This window comes from Poecilia mexicana, unplaced genomic scaffold (assembly GCF_051168715.1).
Source record: "Poecilia mexicana isolate PSO_F unplaced genomic scaffold, ASM5116871v1 scaffold_9, whole genome shotgun sequence".
In the NCBI taxonomy this organism is placed as follows: Eukaryota; Metazoa; Chordata; class Actinopteri; order Cyprinodontiformes; family Poeciliidae; genus Poecilia; species Poecilia mexicana.
In genome coordinates this window covers 27205281-27226301 of record NW_028263378.1, presented here as the reverse complement: position 1 = coordinate 27226301, position 21021 = coordinate 27205281, and the positions used below count along the sequence as shown (strand labels likewise).

The following is a 21021-nucleotide window of genomic DNA, read 5'->3' as shown; positions in this document are numbered from 1 at the left end:
TATGTTTTTTATTACCAAATAACAGAAAAATATGTATTTAATTAACTTAGAAGTTTTATTACATTCATAGAATTCTCAAAGTGCTATAAACAATAAAATAGTTCATAAAAATAAAAACAAAGGTAAAAATAAAAGGTCTTTAATCATAAAGACAAATGACCTTTAAATGCAGCATAAACATTAACATTTAAAACAAGACGTCACTTAGAAGGATGTAAAATTATTTAGTTGCTATGTTTATTACCATGGTAATAAAATAATCATTTCTCATGACAAATATTTAGATTTAGTCCATAGCTTATTGAAGCTCTTGAATTTAATTTCTTTCAGCAAATTTTGTTATAATAATATTTAAGTTATTCCCTGAAGTAAAAAAAAAAGTGTCATTTGCAAGCAAAACAACTTGTAATTAACTCAATCATTCAGAAATGTGAGTACATAAATGTAAAAGTTCAGGTCCCAACAGTGACTCCGACACCTCTTTGTTAAACTGAGTGAAATCTTTTTTTTCTGTTTGCAAAATTCAGTCACCTCCAAACAATACCTCTTATCCCAGTCATTTCCTTATGGTCTATAGTTAATATTAAACACAAATGTAAGCCAGGATTATTCTGAACTTACTGCAAACTCATAGAGAATCCCTGAATGACCTCTCCAGCGTTTGGACCAGTGAAATGCAGACCCAGAATCTTCTGGTCGCCTCCCCTCTCACATATAACCTGAAGATAAAAGGAGAAACAGCAGGATTAGCCCAATGCTAGCTAATGCAGACACACTTACTACAAAGAACATTTACACACTTCTACAGACTCAAGATGTCCAAGATTGTTGTTTGGTTTCCCAATGTTTTGAATAAATAAACTAACGTATTGACAGACGCGACACAAAGGCAGCGACAAACGACAGGCAAGGGTGAAAGTTTTCCCAGACAGCAACAAAAGTTGAGCATTTATCAACTTTCTTGTGTTGTGCCACCAGCTGCGCGTGCACGTCTATGTGTGCGAACTTGAAAATCCACATCCACAAATTACAGCGGTCAGTTGGCTGGATAAAGACAAGCAGCTGTCGCCTCATCGCACCAGTTCCCCAGGAAATCAACAGAGAGGAACATTTATAAAACAAAACAAAATGGCTTCCCTTAAACCTTCCTGAATATAAATACCTGGAAAACTGAGAATCTTCAGACACATCTGGTTTGAGATAATCAAACACTTTTTGAAAACGTGAATAAAGTGACAGTTTTAGATAAGGGCTTTACGGGCAGTTGCCCAGGGCGGCATCAGAAAGATGTGGGGCACCCAAAAAATATTAAGTAAAATATATCTCATCTGGTCATCTGAACAAGTTTAGTCGTTCTTGCATGTGTGTTGAGTGAAATAAGTTTCCCTTATTTCTAGAGTATGGCTACAGAAGAAACAAAGATAATTACTTTGATTTTAACTGGTTGGAGTGCGGCTGTCTCTATCCATCTCCAAACATCGGTCCATCAATCAGTTGCTTTGGCTGAATGGTAACCAAAGTCTGACATGTAATCTGTTTAGTCCAACTCGCTCAATATATTTAACTGGAGGGATGCAAGGTCTGGAAACAGAAACTTTTTTTCTCTTTACTCTTATTGTCTTTTCCATATTTATGCAGAGTTGAAACGATCCTTATTTTTATTATTTTTTTTTTTTAGATTGAAGGATCATGAATGAACCCTCAGGATGATGGGATGTCCTTCTGGGGTTACCTTAATGTAACACTGGCTGGCATCGCGCTCTGCGACGGTGAATTCTAGTGGCTTGTAGAAGGCATGGAAAACCTACAGACACATAAACATTTCAGTTCACAGAGACTTCATAACATCTAGTCGAGCATCACAGAAAAAGGGTTTGTTAGATTTCAGCTGGTATTGTGTAAACCCATGTCGATGGCTATGACAAATTTGGTGAAATTTCACAAAACCAAAAGCTGACAGTATACAAAAAAAAAAAAAGAAAAAAAAAAAAAAAAGCAAACTTAAAGGGATCACGATTACAACTCAAACAGATTAGCAATTAGCATCCAACTGAAAATGAAGATGTGTTGCCATGGAGAAAAAAAAAAAACAAGCTGCAAAGCTTCAATTGCCAAAACGTAAACAGCCCACTCAGTGCGTCAGTCCTCTCTGAGACGTACAGAGTTTGATTCTGCGAGTGAACGTGCCGACACAAGTTGAGAGGACCGTGCAGCTGTCGGGTTGGGGAGGGGGCGGCTCCTCCTCAGATCTCGCCGCGCCTGTCGTCACCTCACACACACCTCAATCAGACCTCCTGCTAGCCCGTCACTCAAGGGCAGGGGTCCGCGTTTATCGTCAGCCCTCTGCAGGTGTTGCTAGCATCTGGCAGGTAAACTCAAGAGCCACTCGCTAATGTACTGTGTGTGTGTGTGTGTGTGTGTGCGCGCATGTGCGTGCGTGTCAGTGTTTGTAAAGCTGTTGTTGAGGGGGGGCATTGTACTTTCAATGACAATAACTAAATTAAATACAAATATTTACAAAAACAGAATAATCGACTTGTTCGATTATGTTCCCCATTTCTCCAATAATGGTACAGCTGTTTTTAAATGAGATACGCACGGATTTTCTTTTTCTTTTTTTTTGTATATTAAAATATATACTGGACCCTAAAGACCCTGTCCATTTCATCCAACAACAGGTTAAGCTTCCTGTGGGTTTTTACGCTGGAATCACAGGGTTCTGTTTAGAAGTAGAAGGAGGCCTGAATATCATGTTAATTTGAAGCTTTTTATGATGCATTTTAACTATTTTTCCTCCCAAAGTTGAGTGACTGAAGCCAGTGTTCTAACAGTTTTTGTTTTGTAAAAATTCACATTTTTTCCAGATTCTACATTCCTTTGTGCTGAATTTAAAACATAAAAATGTAAAAGTTCCCCAATGAAGTTATGGCAAATATTTCTACAATGGGCAGGCATAAAGATAAGACCCAAAGTATTCATCTCCTGGCTGAAATGGTCTTAAATTAGCTTTTAATTTTTGCTGACATGTTTCTTCTGATTGATCTGAAATGAAGTGGACCAGCCAGAGATCCAGTGGGAGAATGGGAAGCAAGTAAGAAGGAGAAAATAAAGAAAAGGAGAGACAGAGAGGGAAGACACACACAGAGAGATGCTGTCTGACTATAAAAGATTATTTTTATTCTTCCCATAACTGTAAACATTTTCAGCAGTGCCCTCTTGGACCTCATCTGACCCAAACTGTCCAGGTCAGAAGACATAAAGTCGGGCTGTAGTCTTAGTGGTGACCAAGGTTCAATAAAATGGAAGTTACTGGAACACCAATGTCACCTGTGTGTGTTAAGCAGGTATAACCTGGAATATAAGGATGGCAACAAAGAAAGACCATTAAACCAATAGATCAACTACTGCAAGGTCAACTGGACGTGGCCGCTGCCAAATGCCCTCTGGAAAACGTCTTAGCATCAGACAAGAGAAAGACTGACCTGTCAGTCAATAAGGACAAGACAAATTAGTCCTTCTGTTTTATCTTCTATGTCTTATATTTTCCAAAGCAGTTTGTGGTTTCTGACCTGTAAAATGTGCCATATAAGTAGAGTTTACTTACTTACTAACTTAACTATGGCACCTTCAACCAAGGTGGTAGCATCATGCTAAGTGGCCATTTTATTGCCAGAAGTGGTTGTGGGAATAATAAAGTTCTGCCTCCAATTGTTTGTGTTTCAATGGTGAAATGATCCAAGCCGATTCTGGAGAGCAACATTATGTTTTTTATAATGGAAGTTGATTTTTATTTAAAATGAATGAAACATGCTGAAAAGCTGGATCTCACAGCTTGCTACGGGTGTTTAAACACTTAGGAAGGATGTTTATATGTATATTTCAGACTATTTAAAATTTTGAGGCTTTTATGTTTTATGCATTGACGTTTTTTATGGTGTTATTATTAAATAACTCTGGTAAATTAAAAAAAAAAAGATCCATTATTTAATGCTCCAGACCAGGGCGGGATGAGAATGACTGATCCCACCTCTATCCCGTCTTTCCCACGTCTCCTCTCGGCCTCCTCCTCTGACAGCCCGACGCAGCCGTACTCCAGAGGGGTGAACACGGTGGTGGCCACCTGTCACACACAAACACAATTGGGAACGTTTACACTTTGCCAAAACGGCCCCGCTCATTTCTTTCGGGAAAATCCCACGCAGCGTCTAATTACAAAACTGCCAAAGCGTCGCGTGCAGGTGGAGTCTGCCCATGTTCATTTCGATGACGACAGAAATGCTCCTTTGCTTAAAATATTTATATGTGAAGATGAATTTTAAGACAAATACTTCAACACACGCAGCTAAAACAAGCCTTTAATCTGTTTTGAACACAGGCGCTGTAATAAAACCTTCACTGCAACCCGCTGACAGACGAGTACGTATACCGAGAACAACGCAGGACGACGCCGTCGTGGAAAATGCTGGTACACTATGCCATGAATCATCCTAAAGAGAGACTAGCAGTTAGATGGAGGGGAGGCTCAGATGAGAGACCAACCAAATAACAGCCTCACATTGGCAGAAAACGATAAACGTAAAAAGCCACACGCGCTTGAGGTGCGGAGAGATGAAGGCTTTTATTACTGTTAGTGTGAGTGTGTGTGTGTGTCTTACGTTGTCGTAGTTCATAAGGTCGGTGCTCTGGCCGGAAAGCCTGTGGGCAAGGAGCTTTCCTGCCTTGATGGCAGTAGGTGTCAGCTCTGGACGACCCTGAAGCAAAGAGAAATGTGAAGTTGCTCCAATTCATCTGTTGTATATATTAAACTTTTCATTCAACATATGAATGAAAAGTAACAACAGACCAATGCATGGTCACAGATGACGGCGGAGAAACAGTTTTCCTGTAAAGTTGTTTCTCCTCACATTTAGAAACCAGTACATAAGGTTGATTGACAGTGCTAAGACCCTCCTCCTGGCTCTGATTGGTTGTTTTTGATGCATGTTTTTTCAGATGGCAACTCAGGGAGGAGATGGGGGAGATGGAGCTTTTCACAGACTATCTGCCTCAAATTCTCACGACATGGCAGTTTTAACAAATATGTAAAAATTATACTATTTATAAAGGTTACACACTGCAGTTTTAATAATGTATACATTAGCAAAGGGTAAAACTATGATACATCAAAAGTTTTCACAAGACAACAACTTCATCATCCCAGACTCTGCATTAACTCAACATACCCACAGAAAATGGCTTGTAATACATGTGTGACTACAGCAACTACGGAGTCTCAAAAGGTTCATTTTAGTTTGCCCGTCAGAAATGCAATAACGTTGATTTTGTTAAATTTTAATATCCTCTGTGAGTTTTGTTAAGATTTTCTGGACCATAAGTCTAATCAGTTAAAAAATATGTCAGGTAGAGGGAAAAAAACAAACTAAAGAAAATGTATAGGTTTCTTTTTTTTTTCTTTCTTAGAAATGATCAACCTGAGTGGGACTTTGTTCATGTTGAGAACATGATCAGGAGACACTTTGTGTTCAGCTGCCTGATTTTAAACCGACTCACAGAATCTGTTGACCTTGGCTCGGAAATCTGCTTGCAGCTTCCGACACTCTGCTGTCAGTGCTCTGCTGGCCTCGCTAATGTTTACTCCTTGATTCATGTCCATCAGTATGAAGGAGCATTTAACACATCAGTCAAAAAACGTGTCACAAAGAGAGGAAAAAAATATATATATATAAAGAAGGACCAGCCAAACTATGAAAAAAAAAAGGGTCTTATAGTGCCAAATGTCATCAGCAGACAAAGATGAGACAAAATGCGATAGGGTTTCTAAATTACTCCAGATGAAGAATGTGAGTCGGGGTTTTTGTAGAACCAGTTCTTTTTCTTGACCAGTTTTGCACATCCAGACACTGGAATGTTTTAGCCTATTTTCCTTCATATAAACAGCAGATGCTCAGTCACACAAGGTCAGTGGAGTCTCTGAAAATGATACTGGAATTCTTTCTGCAGAATTTCAAAAGGTTTTGGTTTGAAATCTCTCCCACATGTTTGCAGAGTTTTCTCCTGTGAGAAAATCTTCCTTTGACTTTCCTCCTCCTGATTTTTATTATTGGAGTGTCAGAGTAAAGGAGACTGGACATAGACAGCCTCATCTTCAGGTTGGATTTTGAAAAACATGCAAAGTTTTCTTGCTACTTCACAATCATTCACCGTTTTTATGTTGCCGTATCAGATAAAAATCCAAGTAAAATGCGCTGAGCTCCGTGGATGATACGTGATAAAGTGTGGAAATGTTCCAGGAACATGACACTGTGATCATTAGTAATTAAAAAAAAAAAAAAAACATACAACATTTGATGCATAAAACGATGTAAACAATCATTTCAGTAACTGCTTATTAATTCAAAGGGGTGAAATTATTTGGAAAATCTTTCCCTGTGTGTGTTTTTCTTTATTGTTTTGGCTGCTTGCCAACAGACAAACACGTAGCCATGGAGACGCACAACCAACTGTGGCGTTCAGGAAACAGCAGTGCTGCAGGGCAGTTTTAAAGACATGACTTCAACTTGTTAAATCAGCAACACATCCTGTTATCAGCAAACATCTCCAGCGCCTCCGCACGTATACGGCGGCGCGCTGCGGCATTCCAACCGCTGTTTGCAAGTCGGTTAGAATGCGTCACCATATTGCATGGAAGATTACCAAAATAAAATAAATAAATAAATAAAAATACTATTCTACCAGTTTTTACCTGAAGAGGGGAAAAAATGCCTTTGCTGTTGGGAAAATGCTGGAAGACAGATTGGAGAGAAGCACTCATCAAAGCTAGCCGTCAATCACAGCGGCTCAGAGAATGTGTGTAGGGGTGTGTGTGTGTGTGTGTGTGTGTGTGTGTGTGTGTGTGTGTGTCATGAGACCTGGGAGGCAGGAAGGAAGCTCCCAGTTGGTCGTGGTAGAAAAAACAACGCTGACATGCAGCAGGTTTGACTTGTAATAACACAGTACCAGCTCCAGAGCTTCTACAATCACATTATTAAAGTTATTCCAGGTGAGAAAAAAAAAAACTCTCACAAGACAATATCTTGCGAGTTTCTACACAAGTGATGATGAGCTTTGCTCATCCAGCTTTCAGCTCTTATTTTAACCAAAATTCCTTCTAATTTCATTTTTTTCCTTACACTGTGCCAAGATAGTGTGAAAATTTGAACATTTAACTGTTTTTAAATGTGCTCCCAGAAGGAGGTTAAGTGGCTTTTTCCCAGCTAGTTTTGATTGGTAAAACATATCAAGTAAAGCTATCACAGCTAGCCTAAACATTTTACCTGCAGGTTTGTATACAGCAAAATACTCTGCATGTCAGCATGAAACTGGTAAGAAATGATTAAAATGAAGCCAAAACTAAAGGCTTCAACAAACTTTTGGAAAGATGATCAAGTTTTCAGACTGACTGGACACTAAATGCTTTAAGAAGTTAAAAGTCTTCACAGCCTTTTTCTGTTTTCTGACATGGAAACAGAAAACATCGATGTATTTTACTGCAATGTTTAAGGCTGCGACTAATGATTATTTTAGTAATCCATAATTCAATCAATTATTCTGATAATTAATCAGATAAAAGAAATGGCACACACTGCAGATTTTTATTCCAGACACTTAAGCCTTTTTTATACAATATAAAAAAAATGTTAAAAATCCAAATATTTAAATTCCTTTTTAAATAAAAATGTTAACATTTTATTGCCTAAATTCAAACAACAGCACTCCTTTTCGTGGCACATCTACAGACTGAAAATACTCTCCACTCTTTTTAGACAAACACGTCGGTCAGATGTGTTTCATGATATTTGTCTCCGGACTTCGACGGAATAAAACATTTCAGTAGCTCAAGCCTTATGTCTAGGAGTGTTGTCCTGCTGAAAGGTGAACCTCTGATTTCTGATTGTTTTCCTGCTCCTGTTGAAAGCAAACATCTTCTAAACATGATGCTGCCACCACCATGTTTCCTAGTGAAGACACAAATTACTCTCCAAGCAGGAAAGAGATTTTTTTTTTCCTTCCAGGTTTGCTGCGTTCCCTACATGGCAAGCTGCCAATGATGCTTCTTCTGTTTCATAAATGGCAGATTTATGAAGTGCATGACTGACAGTCACGTTGCCATCAATCACCATGGAGTCCTTTGACTTAATTATTTGAAAATAAGTTTCCTCTTCCTTCTGCTTTCCAATTCAGCTGAACTTCTAGTTGGTCTGTTAGGGAGAATTCCCATAGAATGAAACTGAAGTTTGTGTTTTTAATGTTGCTGCACTAATAACACAGTGAGACACAAAAGCTTTAACTAAGAGAACTATTTCCAGTTTTCTGGATGGGTGTGGCGTGTCATGGCATCTTGTGTATTTTTTTCCCGTCAGAATTAAAAGTGGTAATTATAGAGTGCTCCTCCTCTCCTCATTGTCATCGGCATCATGACTGCTGTCAGGCTGGCGCCTGCCGACGATGGCCTACCTCGCCGATGTCTCCGAAAGCATAGACGTTTGGCACCGAGGTGGATTCGTCTGGGCCCACAACTATTTTCCCCGTCTCTTGGTTGAGCTGCACGCCCAGCTTGTCGAGTCCAAGGGTTTTGGTTTCGGGAGCCCTTCCTGAGGAGGAACCAGGAAAAGTGGAAATATGTCAAGAGCAGAAGGAGGAAAGTGTTAAAAACACATTTTTTTCTCATCTTGATTGTGCGCTTTGATTAAAAAGGTTTTATGCCCGTCTGTTAAATCGTTGACCAAACTATTGACCGTGTTGGCGATTGGGCTTGTAGATATGCAACGAGAGAAAGACGTGGACCTGACAAGATATTCCTAACGCTGTGAAACATCACAGGAGATAGTGACGGTGATTAAGCAACATCTGGCCAGCTGAGAAGCAGAAGGAGAGGGGAGGGGGCTTGGCTGGGATCCCAAAGACCCCGCGGACGTCCCGGGGTGCAAATTCTGACACTTTCTGGGCAGATGACTGACGGATGCTGTCGACAGCAGGTCTCCATGGTGATGGAGCTCGGACCATGTGCTCCACCCTCCCGAACACGGCTCCTCACAACCTGCCTGGGCAGCATAATAAACAGCCGGGGCCCAAGGAACCCATGTAGATGCTATCGGACAGCAAAAACAACAAACCCCCGAGACCCCTCTTCCTGGCTGGAGCCAAAGAACAACGTCGACCCCCCACCTCCACCCCCAGTCTTCTCAGTCCTGGGCGGGTGAGGTGGGTGAGGGGAGGGCTTCAGGGAACTGTCTGGTTCTCTACGACGTGTGCGGGTGAATGGGACAGAACACACAGAGAGAGGAGAGAGGGGAAGTCGGCCAGTCAGGACTGATTCCCTAAGGCTGGACTTGTAAATATTTTCCTGTCTTGTAAGAATAAAACACTGCAATGAATGGCATCCTCTCACTGCACTGGGGTTGGTGAACTGATGTGGATTTAACGTTTATAGGTCTTTTTAAAAAATGTCCTCGTTATTAAAATGCATTTTTCTAAAGCTTCGCTGAGCAACGACAAACAATTTAAAAATGTTGTGAGGTGAGATTTTTTTTAGCGCGTCCTCTCTAACAGTGTAGCAGTGTTGCTGTCTGAGTGCCAAGGAGAACTATGACAAGTTTACTTTCACAAGATGAGAAGAGAAAGAAGGATAAAGAGAATACAAGACAACACTGCAGAAGTCCCTGCAACAGGGAAAAAAAAAAAACAACAGAAACCACAACGACAACACAGGAGTGGGCATTTATCATATAATTTATCATTTATCGTGACAAATTTCTTAAAAGAATTTTGACTCATTATTGTCATGATAAATTCCACTTAATGGAATCCCCTGAAATTATGAGTAGTGTCGGATTTGCTATTTCTCCACAGTTTGTTCAATGAGACAGTCAATAAATATGTAAAAAAAAAGAAAATATGATTAAGTGTAGTTACTGTGTTCAGTTTAGCGATATAAATATATTTTTTTGTGATGCTTATTTCCTATTAAAAAACAACAACAAAAAAAACAATTTGCATTACAAACTGATATGGTTTTCAAGAGCTCTGACTGCTGTGCCATGCAGTCACAGTTACAGTAAAAAGTTCTTGTTTTCGCTTTTGTTATCAGAATAGTACCGCAAAACATAGTGATAAAACTTTACATCCATGTCGCCCACCCCGAAAATTACGCTACTGAAAAACACACCAATTAATACAGGATGTATTTAGTGGCACCTGCAGCCCCAATGCATCAGTGAAACACCTCAATCCAAACACCTGTGACTGGAGGACCACAGCAGGGACAACTGCAGTCAAAATTCAGTCAAAAACTGACTGTCAATGTAATAACAAGGTCATAATATAGCATTTATTAGGCTGCGTTGCTGATAAAAATGTGCCAGCTGTAAGACTTTGGTGATTAAGGCTTTAACACTTTCACACAATCCCATTGTTGCGACTCAGACTGTACTTTTATACCTCTGGCCTTGTGAGAGCGAAGTCCCGACTTCAGACTTGGCACGGCTACTGATGCAGTCACACAAGCGGCCGAGTTGGCCAATCGGAACGAAGCCTGTTGTGACATTAAGAGGAAGCTAAACAGCCACAACAAACGTCTGCGAGAGCTGGAAGCTTATCTGATCAAACTAATGAACACAGACAAAAGGGAGCGCAGCGCGGCGGCAGCTTGTTATTGTTGGGCTGGAACGGATCGTGCGCACCGCCACAAGACGTGATGATGACGACGCGTTTCATTTCAAGCCAAAAAAGATTTTAAGAGGCAAAGTGATAAGAGGCTGCAGAGAAAAAACTGTAGCATCTATGGATTGTAATCGGGATCAAGGAAAAGGGAGGAGTCCTGGAAAGAACCGGGAAAGTAGCGTTGCAGAAAATTCAGTCAGCCGGTAGAAATGAGTCGGGAGCCCACTGGTACAGATAAGAGACGACCACAGACAGTTGGGTACTGTTGAGGTATAAAACATTGAAGAGGACAGGAATATGTGGAAAACCAGCTGCGACTCAGTGGTTTAGATAAAAACGACCAGCTGGGTCAGACTGGACAGAACTTCAGTAGCCAGCTGGCTGGTTGTTTGGCGTTTGAGGACGCCTGCTGGTGTCCAGAGAAGATGGCTCCCTCAGTGCCTATTGTTCTGAACCAGGACAAGACAACGTACACCGATAATGAAGTGCGTCAACACTGTGTCCATTTAGAACACCACCAATTATGTCATATTCTGAATTAAGCTGTGCTTCAGTGATGCACGTCTGTATGTCTTTCATTGAAAACAAAACTTAATAAATGCTGTTGATCCAGTCTAACACAAGGTGCTGAGATTCAGCCCAAACTTTATCAGCAGTCAGCAAACGTGTGTTGCATTTACTGACATTGTCACAATGTAGCAGCTGCAGTCACCTTACTGTATGAAGACTGTTTCTTCTGAACACGGTTTTGTATCGAGTCTCTGTTGGTTCTTTCTCCACAGTTTGTTGGATCAGAACCAACCATGAAACGTTTTTTTGTTTTTTTTTTCCAGCCGTCATCTGTGCCAGGACATTCTTGCAAACGAAATCATCGATGTGTCAAAAACATTTTCTAATGTGTAACTTAAATAAAGCATAAAAAAAGAGTGATGTTCCGGCAGGGTTTTATTGCGTACGGTTACTGTGAGGCGGACTGCGTTCTGGACCGAGTCCCAAGTGGCCATTTGGGAAGCTTTAGGAACTTCTACACAAACCTAATCTTTTTAGGAAGTCGACTCTTGTATAAAACAGAGAGGCGAATACCCTTTCAAAATAAGGAAATGGTGTTTAATGACATCCTTTGGCGGGGTAGAGGCCAGCGGGGGAGGAGACTGAAGTGTCCACCATCGTTACGCAGACAGGAAAGCTTGGAAATGTTCTGTTTCCTGCCGTGTTTGTGTGGCCACACCTGGACGGGCGGGGAGCGGCCGCGGGGTCAGGAAGGAGCGGGGGGAAAGGTGGAGGGAGGCGCAGCCATTGAGAAGGATGTGGTAGACAGTGGTGATACTGTCCCCCGCTCCCCTCTGGCCTTTAATAGATCCACAGGGGCCCCGGGACCCCAGTCTGGCTCCTCGATGGAGGCCACAGCGAAGGGAAGTGGCCTTGTGCTCGCAACTCCTGCACATCAAAGACGCGCACGCCGCATTGTTGCCGGTTCTCACCGAGCCGTATGGGAACAAAAACCTTCATATGGATGTTGCTGAGTCGTGGCAAGTCAGAGGAAGCTGCTGTGACGAAGTCTGTGAGCTTTTACAACTTTAAAGTGGAAAAAAGAAAAACTACTTTTGCGTCCAACAGACAAAACAGAAAAATGTGTGTCTGTTTGATCATCTGGAACCTACAAATAGGTTCATGATTATTGAACCTACTATAAGCAAGAAATCCAAAACGGCCTGGTTACTAAGTTAGCTGGTTTTAGCATCAGTGAGGCATTTAATGACTGCGGGGGCATGTTGACTGTGACTGGTCTGCTTCATCCTGAAAAGTCCCATTTTATCTTTCATGGAAGTTGCTGGATTTAGAGATGTAGGCAGTCTTCTGAAAATGTAAGGTAACGATTCTATTAGTTATTTATATCTCCTAAAGCAGGGCTCTCAAACTTGTTTTCATTTCAGGCCAAATTGCAGCACAATCTACTGATAAAAACAGCCCTTAAAAGCTGCTGAAATATTACTCTGTATTCCACTTATCAAAATTAGATCACGTTTAACATGATGCAATCTGGGAATATACAAATATGAACTGAACTGATTTGACTGATTAAATAATACTTAAGACACAACTCTTATTTTGAAGTTCTAAACTCTAGAGCAGGGGAGTCCAAAGTGTGAAGTAGGGTCATTCTGACCCATAGACAGATTTTTTTTTTTTTTTTTTTGCGGCCCCCCAACTGTAATTCAAGAATGATACAAATTTGTCCCGTTCAGCACAGATGGTTGACGCAGGTTAATTTGTAATCAGTGTAAAATAAAAAAAGAAGGGTTGGTCTTTTCATAACCAAGCTTGTACAACACATAGAGCAAAGTTTCATCAAGCATCAAGCATTCTAGCCCAACCCAGACAGAATTTCGGTTTCGGGTCGGGCTTGGGCCATAAACCTGAACTGTCTCTTACACCCTGACTTACACACATGCTCTAAAATAAAATAAAAGCTTCCCGGTCAAGTTTCGGGAAGTGTTGCTTTTAAATTAGTTCAACACAAACAGACCCGACAGACGTCCCTTCCACTGTGAATCATTCTGCTGCCTGGAAAAAGGAGAAATGACAGGACAACAGAAAACGGACAGGCGAGAAAGAGGAAGACGGCCGCAGGTGACGGCGGGCAGAGGTGGCGCAGGCCCGGCGGGCAGTGACAGATGCGAGGCCGGTTTCCGCGGAGCTGGCACGGCGCAGGAAGGCGCAGAGCGAGAACAAAGAGGGGAACGCGGTGACCCGTGCCTGGGTGCATCCTGCTCCGTCCTGCCCCGCTCCAACCGGGGAGCCTGCAGTGAGTGAGCGACACTTCCCCTGCCTATTCCCATCACTCTGGCTTTATTACTTTGTTTTCACGCTCGATTCGTGCTGTACCCGCTGACACTGCACTTTGTAAGGATGACAAAGGAGCTGGTGGAAGGGGACCACAGAGTCACACTAATGTTTCATTGTAACATCAGTGGGAAATGATACAACACGTTGTGAAAGCATCCATGCCCTCTTCATTTTTTCCCACATTTGCACAGGTTAAAAACGACAACTTTCGAAATGATGGCATCACATTGGCTCTTGATAACCATTGCTTAAAAAGGTAAAGAACCAACTAATACTTTTCAATATAGATATATAGATGCAGCTTTTATCAGTTTCTCATTTTTCACTTAATGTCCGCAACAGAATGACACCAACGTTTTCAGCTGTTTATTAGCTCAGGTTTTCTTGTCATTTGGTTGAAAACATGTGCTTTTCAAACATATTTTTCCAAAAATATCAACATCTCATAAGCCAAATAAAGAATGTTTGGCTTTCTTTATTTTAAAGCCAAACATTGAAATAAAATGGAACTTCTTAAAAAAATTCCCCACAGCAGATAGCTGTCAAAAAGTACTTTTTGTCTTTTTTTTTTTTTTTTTTTAAATGTAATGTAACATTTTTGGCTGTAAGCAACTTATTTAGCTGAGCTGAGGGCAGAAATGCCTCTATAGCTTACAAAGACTGTAGATTTCTTGCTCCAGTGAAGTACGATGGTGGAGGCATCATGCTGTGGGGATGATTTTCTTAAGCAGCAGATTGTTTCATATCATACTGACACGACATAGTGACAGTTTCAACATATATGTAATGTTTTTTAAAATAAAAGTTACATACTGCAGCTTTAAAGCTGTTACTAATAAAAAAGCTTTCGGTGTAAGGATGTGTGGGAAAAAAAAAGTCATCTATAAACTGGTTTTGGATCATCATGCCACAAAGACATGTGTCAACATTAAGATGAGCAGTTCTTGTGGAACAGCGTTGAAAGGGTAAAAACATTCAATCACAAACAGATTCAGTAAAAGCCTCCAACAGAAGGACTCACCCACTGCCCACAGCACCGAGTCGAAGGTGTCTTTGTGCTCCCTGCCGGTTTCGGTGTCGCTCCACGTCACCTGGAGGGTTCCCGACGGGAGCCTGTCCACTCTCTGGGGAACGGACCCCCAAACAAACCTGGTCCCATAAGCTTCCATGTAATCCGTCACAAGACCCGCCATTTGCTGCACAAAGTGAAATGTCTGCTTTTAAACCGGACAAAAAAAAACCCCCAAACAAAACTGCAGATCTTCAGAACATGCAGACTGTGAGAGACGTACCCGATCGAAACCCCGGAGGGCGACGCTACGAACCATCACCGTGGTGTCCAAGCCGATGCCTGTGAGGAAGCCGGCACACTCCAGAGCGACGTCTGGGTTCAGCCAAGTTGAGGATAGCAGTAACTACGTTTTTTTCATTTTTAAAAAGTAAAACGATCACCTTTAAATGTGATGGGTGAGTGACAACATGGTTGCTCTTGTTTCAATTCTTCCGTTCTGACCTGCCTACCAGAAATAAGACCTGTCAGAGGAACGTCTCTGTGAGGCTGTGATAGGCTACCGGAGGCCAGGTGAAGAAGGTTACAACCTTTGGTGTGATTGGTTTATAAAGGGAACATTTTCCCTCATGGGGTGAGAACGATCGTTTTATGACCAGAAAAAAATGCAATCAGTGCACCCCGTCTAAATAACAACGCTTTGTCTACGGCCCTATGTCGCTAATTCATCAAACTCTGTACGATTTTGTCTGTTGACGTCTGGCAGGCCAAGCACAAGAGCTTCTTCCTCCCCCTGGGTAGATGAAGGATACAGCTGGCTCCAACCACGAGTCTGCAACACAAAGACGAAGAAGCTCTCAAAAGAATTACAAACACAACAAGATACATTTCCATTTCTCCTCGGTGCACTTTAGCCACATGAAAACAACAATAACCCCGACTCGCACAGGTTTTCTTCCAGATCCTGGAATTAGAGAGGTGATGAATTACAAAGCTTCCTAACCTCAGAGGCGTGAAGAAAATGGAGGACGGGGGGAACAAAGCTAAAGGTTCACGTGTGTGGTCCGGGTGAATCACCGCTGTAATCCGGCAGTAAGATCAGCGGCGCTGATCCCCGCAGACGACGTGTGTCATGTTCAGGGCTTAAACCCGCATGTCGGCCCGCTAAGTGAAGTCTGTCACTCGGTCGCTTTCAGCGCAGCAAACCAGACTCCCTGCCCTTCCTCCACTTCCCCATAAAGCACCGCTTCAATTAGGATGCATTGAGAAGTGGCTTAAGAAAAGACGAGGCAGAGAGCTTTACCGTGATCCGAAACTTTCATCACGGAGAAGACGCCTCACTAGCCCACACCTTCTCTGGTTCAATGTGGTTCGTTGTGTTTTATACATCCGCAAAGCTGCGACACACACCCTTAGTGATGCATTTTTATACTCTGCAGGGTGGATGTGTACCTGTTTTTGTTCAGGTGTTTGTCAAAACGTAACGGACAAGATGCAATCAAACCTGGGATTCAAGGATTCTTGTTAACTTGGTTTTATTATTTATTTACTTATTTGTCTAAAAGAGAGAATTAAAGTGAGTTCAACGTTGGCCTGAAGTCACCCAAAAACTCCCAGACTGCTCCTCACTGAGGGAGGTTTGTTTGGATCGGTGCTTCTCAGCCTTGGGCGGCTCTTCAAACAGCCTCCATCACTGATAGGCACAACATGATATTCTTGTGTATCTGCCTGCGAAGTTAGGAGGAGGACATTGTTGCTGCAGTCTGAGGGCAGCAACAATGTTGCTGCAGTCCGAGGGCAGAATGAGGTCAACGATTTTTATCCCACAAATGAAAGGCTTTTGTTTTTCCTACTGCTGGTGTGAGATTCACATAAATGGTGAAATACGCAGATCTCAGTCTAAAAACTAAACTAATACCTGTGCTCTCTGTGTTCTGATCTGTGAATAAATGCGGATCTTTGTGTTAAAAAGCACATAATAACCAGAAATCAGGGATGGTATGTTTTGCTTCTATTGCCAGGTCAAAGGAAAAAATGCAATAAGTGAAAGGCGACTTTGTTTTCCTGCTAACTAGTTGCATCAAAATCAGCCACATCCAGTAGTTTCAACAACCAGTCGAGTTACAATAAAAAGAAGGAGGTTAATGGGGAATAAAGTCATTATTTAAAAAGAGAAAAAGTGGAATGTGTGGTAATGAAACCATTTCATTTGTCCCAAAGAAAGTTTCTTCAGCTTGGCTGTTTTTTTTTTTTAATCTTTTTATTTTTTAGCTCATTTACTTGGTTATATTGTATTACTCACTTTATGATATTTGATGAGCATGTGTCGTATTCTTTCGTGCATTTTCTGCTAAAGGTTGGGGTTTGAAACCAAGCCGGTTGATGCTGGACAGATTAAACATGTTTAGTCTTTCAGTTCTTAGTCATTTTTTAACTTTTGTCTCTTCCACCAAATGGGCTGCTTACAGCAGCCTCCTGGTACAACCACTTCCTCCTGGCACACGCTTTGTGTTTTCTCCTGATAGCATGATGAAGGGAGTCAATTCTGGACCTCAGCGCCTAAAGCCAAATCTGTCATTTACCTGTGTGTGTGTGTGTGTGAATGCTTGAGGGATCATTAGACACCCATCCCTCACCTGTAACCTCACACACCCATCCTGCCTGCAGAAACAACTCCCTGGACCTCACCTGCATAGCTGATGACGGCTTGACAGACCAAAACAGCTTCAGTTTGAGCTTTGCCTCAGAGTTGGAAGATCGTTTCTGGAAGGATCCGCTGCTGAAACGCCGCCAAGCAGCGCCACTTCTGCCTGCAGGGGGGGCAGAGCGCTGCCCTGACCTCCACGCTTTTACATCAAAGCACTTCCTCTGCTCAAGTGCTCTCAGAAACGTCCTGACTAAGTGAAAGCTGCAGTGATGCTCGGATGTTTAGGAATTCATCGTATTTTAAACACTCAGCCCCTCTTTGGCTTTTCCATGTCTTGTTAGCTTAATTTCGCAAAGTTATGTTTTGGTTTTTTTATCGGATTTTTATGTAATTACAAAGTTGTGATTAACCTGTTTGTCGCAAAAAGCAATAAATCAATTAATCGCATGATAAATTAAAAACAAACTCATTTCCATTTGCATGATTTATTATTTTTCTGGACTGAATGACAGAATTTTTCATTCTGGTGTTTTGGTCTCAACTAGATGATTTTATTTGCTGTCTTCATAATTCATTTTATTTGTTGTTCCTGTTGTTGTTGCTTATTTATTGTGGATATTTACAATGTTCCAAATGTTAATAAAGTTTAGAATTTAAAGCTTATTGCTCTTTGAGAATTCAAAGATCTTGCGTTATTATGCCATTACCATCATGTTACTTGAAAACGGTCTCAAAACAACATCATCATTTATCGTGAAAACATCTGGGATAATTTATCGCCCATCAGAATTTGTTGTTTTGACAGGTCAACGTAAAGTTGAACTAAAACAAAATGTGAATTTAAGGTAACACTTTATTTGAAGGGGGGTGAATAAGACTGTCATGACACTGTCATAAACATGACATAACACCTGTCATGAACATGAATAAGCCTTCATGAATATTTATGACTGTTGTCATAAAGGGTCATTCGGTAAATTATGACACTTTTAATACAAAGTTGACATTATTCAAAATGTCTTTGTTATGACAACTTGACATTAACCAATAAATCATTACTGTTTAAACTTTACCTTTAATAACATAAAGTTACCTAATTTTTAAAGTGCAATCAGTAATACTTTTATAACAAATTTATATCAGCAATGATTTCTTGGTTAATGTCAAGTTGTCATAACAAAAACATTTTGAATAATGTCAACTTTGTATTAAAAGTGTCATAATTTACTGAATCACGCTTTATGACAACAGTCATAAATATTCATGAAGGCTTATTCATGTTCATGACAGGTGTTATGTCATGTTTATGACAGTGTCATGTCAGTCTTATTCAACCCCCTTCAAATAAAGTGTTACCGAATTTAAAAATATTTCACAAAACAAAAATCTGAAAAGTGTGGCATGAAAATGCAGTATTCCAATTCTTTTTTGTCATCTTCGCTCAAAGTAACTCAATCCAAGTCAGATTAGATGGAGAGTGAACAGTGAAATTCAAGTCTTGCCACAGATTCTCAGTTTTAGACGCTGACTGAGTTTTTCTGTCACATAAATATGTTCTGATTTCAGCGATGGCTCCATGTTTAGGGTCTTCCTGCGTCCAACTGGTTCTCTTCCAGCCCTACATGTTTAACTCTGGTCAGCTTCTCAGTTTGCACTGAAGAAATGCACTGAAGTTTGCACTGAAGAAATGCATTCCCTCAGCATGAGTCTGCCACTACCGTGTTCCCCTGTAGGATTTGTTCACTAATATTCTCTAATGAACCTGTGAGGCATTCACAGAACAGCTGGATTTATACTGAGACTAAATTACAGCGGCAGGTGAGTTGCTGCAACAAAAAAATTTAATTAAGGTGCACCAGAGTTTAAAGGGGCCGAATATAAAGCTGTACTCCACCTTTCAAATTCTGATTTGTAAAAACAAAAGTGGACAAAGCAGTTCCCTTCTTCTGCACAATCATTTGCCACTTTGTGTTGGTCTATTTCACAAAATCATAATATAATGCATGTGAAAGATGCTGAATGACTAAAAGCATCATTAAATTAGTGAAGATTCTCAATTAAACAAACTAATGACTAGTTATTTAGCTGCCAAATTTCAAAAAGAAGAAAAAAACAAAACAATCAGAATGCTTTGTGCTTCCTTGTCCTCAGGTACGGACAAATTGGATATACAAAGTGCTTAAATATCAATATGCTTATTTCCTTCTAGCTCTCGTCACGTCGCAAACAACCTCCGTAGCCCAGATAACCCGCAGGCACCAGTCGCCGTGCGCGTGACGTGCCAAGAGGAAGCGTCAGGGAAAGCCCAATTAACCAGGCGATGACAGCGGCTAAATGGCTGGATTAAAGGGCTTGTTCTGTAAAGGTCAGGATGCACGCAGCTAATCTGAATCATGAGGCGAAGACAGGCTGACAGGAAGGCAGAAAAACAAACCACGCGTCCCTGATGAATGACGGTGCTGCACGACAGTGGGACGTGCAGCGTCAGCGAGCAAAAAGGTGCCGCGGGGTCGAAGGGAACGTCGAAAACCTCACAGTCAGATGGTCGGTTTTCTTCAGCACTCCAAAGCCGGGCCGTTAATTAAGGCTACTTTAGTGGCTTGAGAGAAGCAGGCTTACGTTTTTCCAGGGGACTGCTTCAGCCAGAAGACGTCGTCGCTGGTGATGCCGTGCTCCACAGCTCCAGGGATCTGCAGCGACAAATAAAACTGTCCATAAAACTAATATAAGAGAAAGAACAGAGTTCCCTCTAAAACACGGTTATGGCAGCTTTTATCAGCTCAAACATAAGGCTTTTTAAGAGACATTATGAATGAAATTTAAGACCTGTATCATGACAAATGTACAAAATAACTTTTTTATGTTTTATATAGTCGTAGTACCAAGGTTCTTTTGAACAGAAAGATTGTAACACGGTACGGGTCGGCAACAGAAGTGAGTCAATGGTGAAGACGAAGGTGTCATGATCCGTGTTTCTGTGTATTTATTTTTAGAGTTTTTTTGTCTTCAGTTTGCTCCCTGTGTCTCCGTCTCTGCGTCTTCCCCGTTGATTGTTTCCCAGGTGTGTCTCATTCCCTTGATTACCCCGTGTGTATGGATCCTTGTCATTTGTTACCTGTTCCCTCGTGCTGTCAGTTGTTCCATACTTGGATTAATATCATTAAATTCATCATTTTTCAACTATCTCCTGGGTCCGCCTGCGTTCATCCTCACCACCTCAACCACCACTTCTACGACAGAATGTCGTCCAGCCAACTGGCAATAAACCTACACTTACCAATGATGGATGCAAAAATGTTAGCCAGTTAGCAAGGGTATATTAGCAGCTGGTTAGCGGTAGCCTCAACCGCCTTGAGTCGCAATGAAAATGTCCGAACTCGACTCAAATGTTGGCTTGATGGAAAAGTAAAGAAACAAGAGCTAATAGTCCTGCTGCAGCAAAATGTAAGGCCAGAGATTAACATATTTAAAGCCAACTCACATTTTTAAAAATTTTATTTAAAGGTCTCAATTTCAGGTACATAAATTTAAGATGTTCCAATGATGCACGGAGACCCTGTAAGCGTCATGTTTTGGAAAAGTGTCCATCAGGCGACAGGAACAGTTTGTTTATTTACCTGAGTGGGGTACTTTGGTCGTCCACCTGTGGCGATCACAATGTTCTTGGCGGTCAGGACTGTCTGCAGGAAAGGAGAGGGAAATGTGAGGTAAGAGCTTTTGTTCGTATTCAGAAACGGCGAGGAAACGTCAAATAAAACTGAGCGGTCTCTACGGCGCTGTGTGGGAAGGCGGCGACGGAAAAACTGTGAAACGGGTCAAA

General features: G+C 41.3%; 1 protein-coding gene across 1 annotated transcript in view; it reads right to left on the bottom strand.

The window, feature by feature from the left end:
• txnrd2.2 (thioredoxin reductase 2, tandem duplicate 2) overlaps nt 1-21021 on the bottom strand; it is a 29111-nt gene that overhangs the window by 2578 nt on the left and 5512 nt on the right. The window contains exons 7-16 of the mRNA XM_014994833.2: nt 20819-20881; nt 19821-19891; nt 15367-15386; nt 14838-14929; nt 14567-14741; nt 8494-8630; nt 4656-4751; nt 4028-4120; nt 1733-1804; nt 622-719 (exon numbers count right to left, since the gene is read on the bottom strand). Coding sequence (XP_014850319.2) covers nt 622-719; nt 1733-1804; nt 4028-4120; nt 4656-4751; nt 8494-8630; nt 14567-14741; nt 14838-14929; nt 15367-15386; nt 19821-19891; nt 20819-20881 — 917 coding nt within the window. The remainder of the gene's footprint in view (nt 1-621; nt 720-1732; nt 1805-4027; nt 4121-4655; nt 4752-8493; nt 8631-14566; nt 14742-14837; nt 14930-15366; nt 15387-19820; nt 19892-20818; nt 20882-21021) is intronic.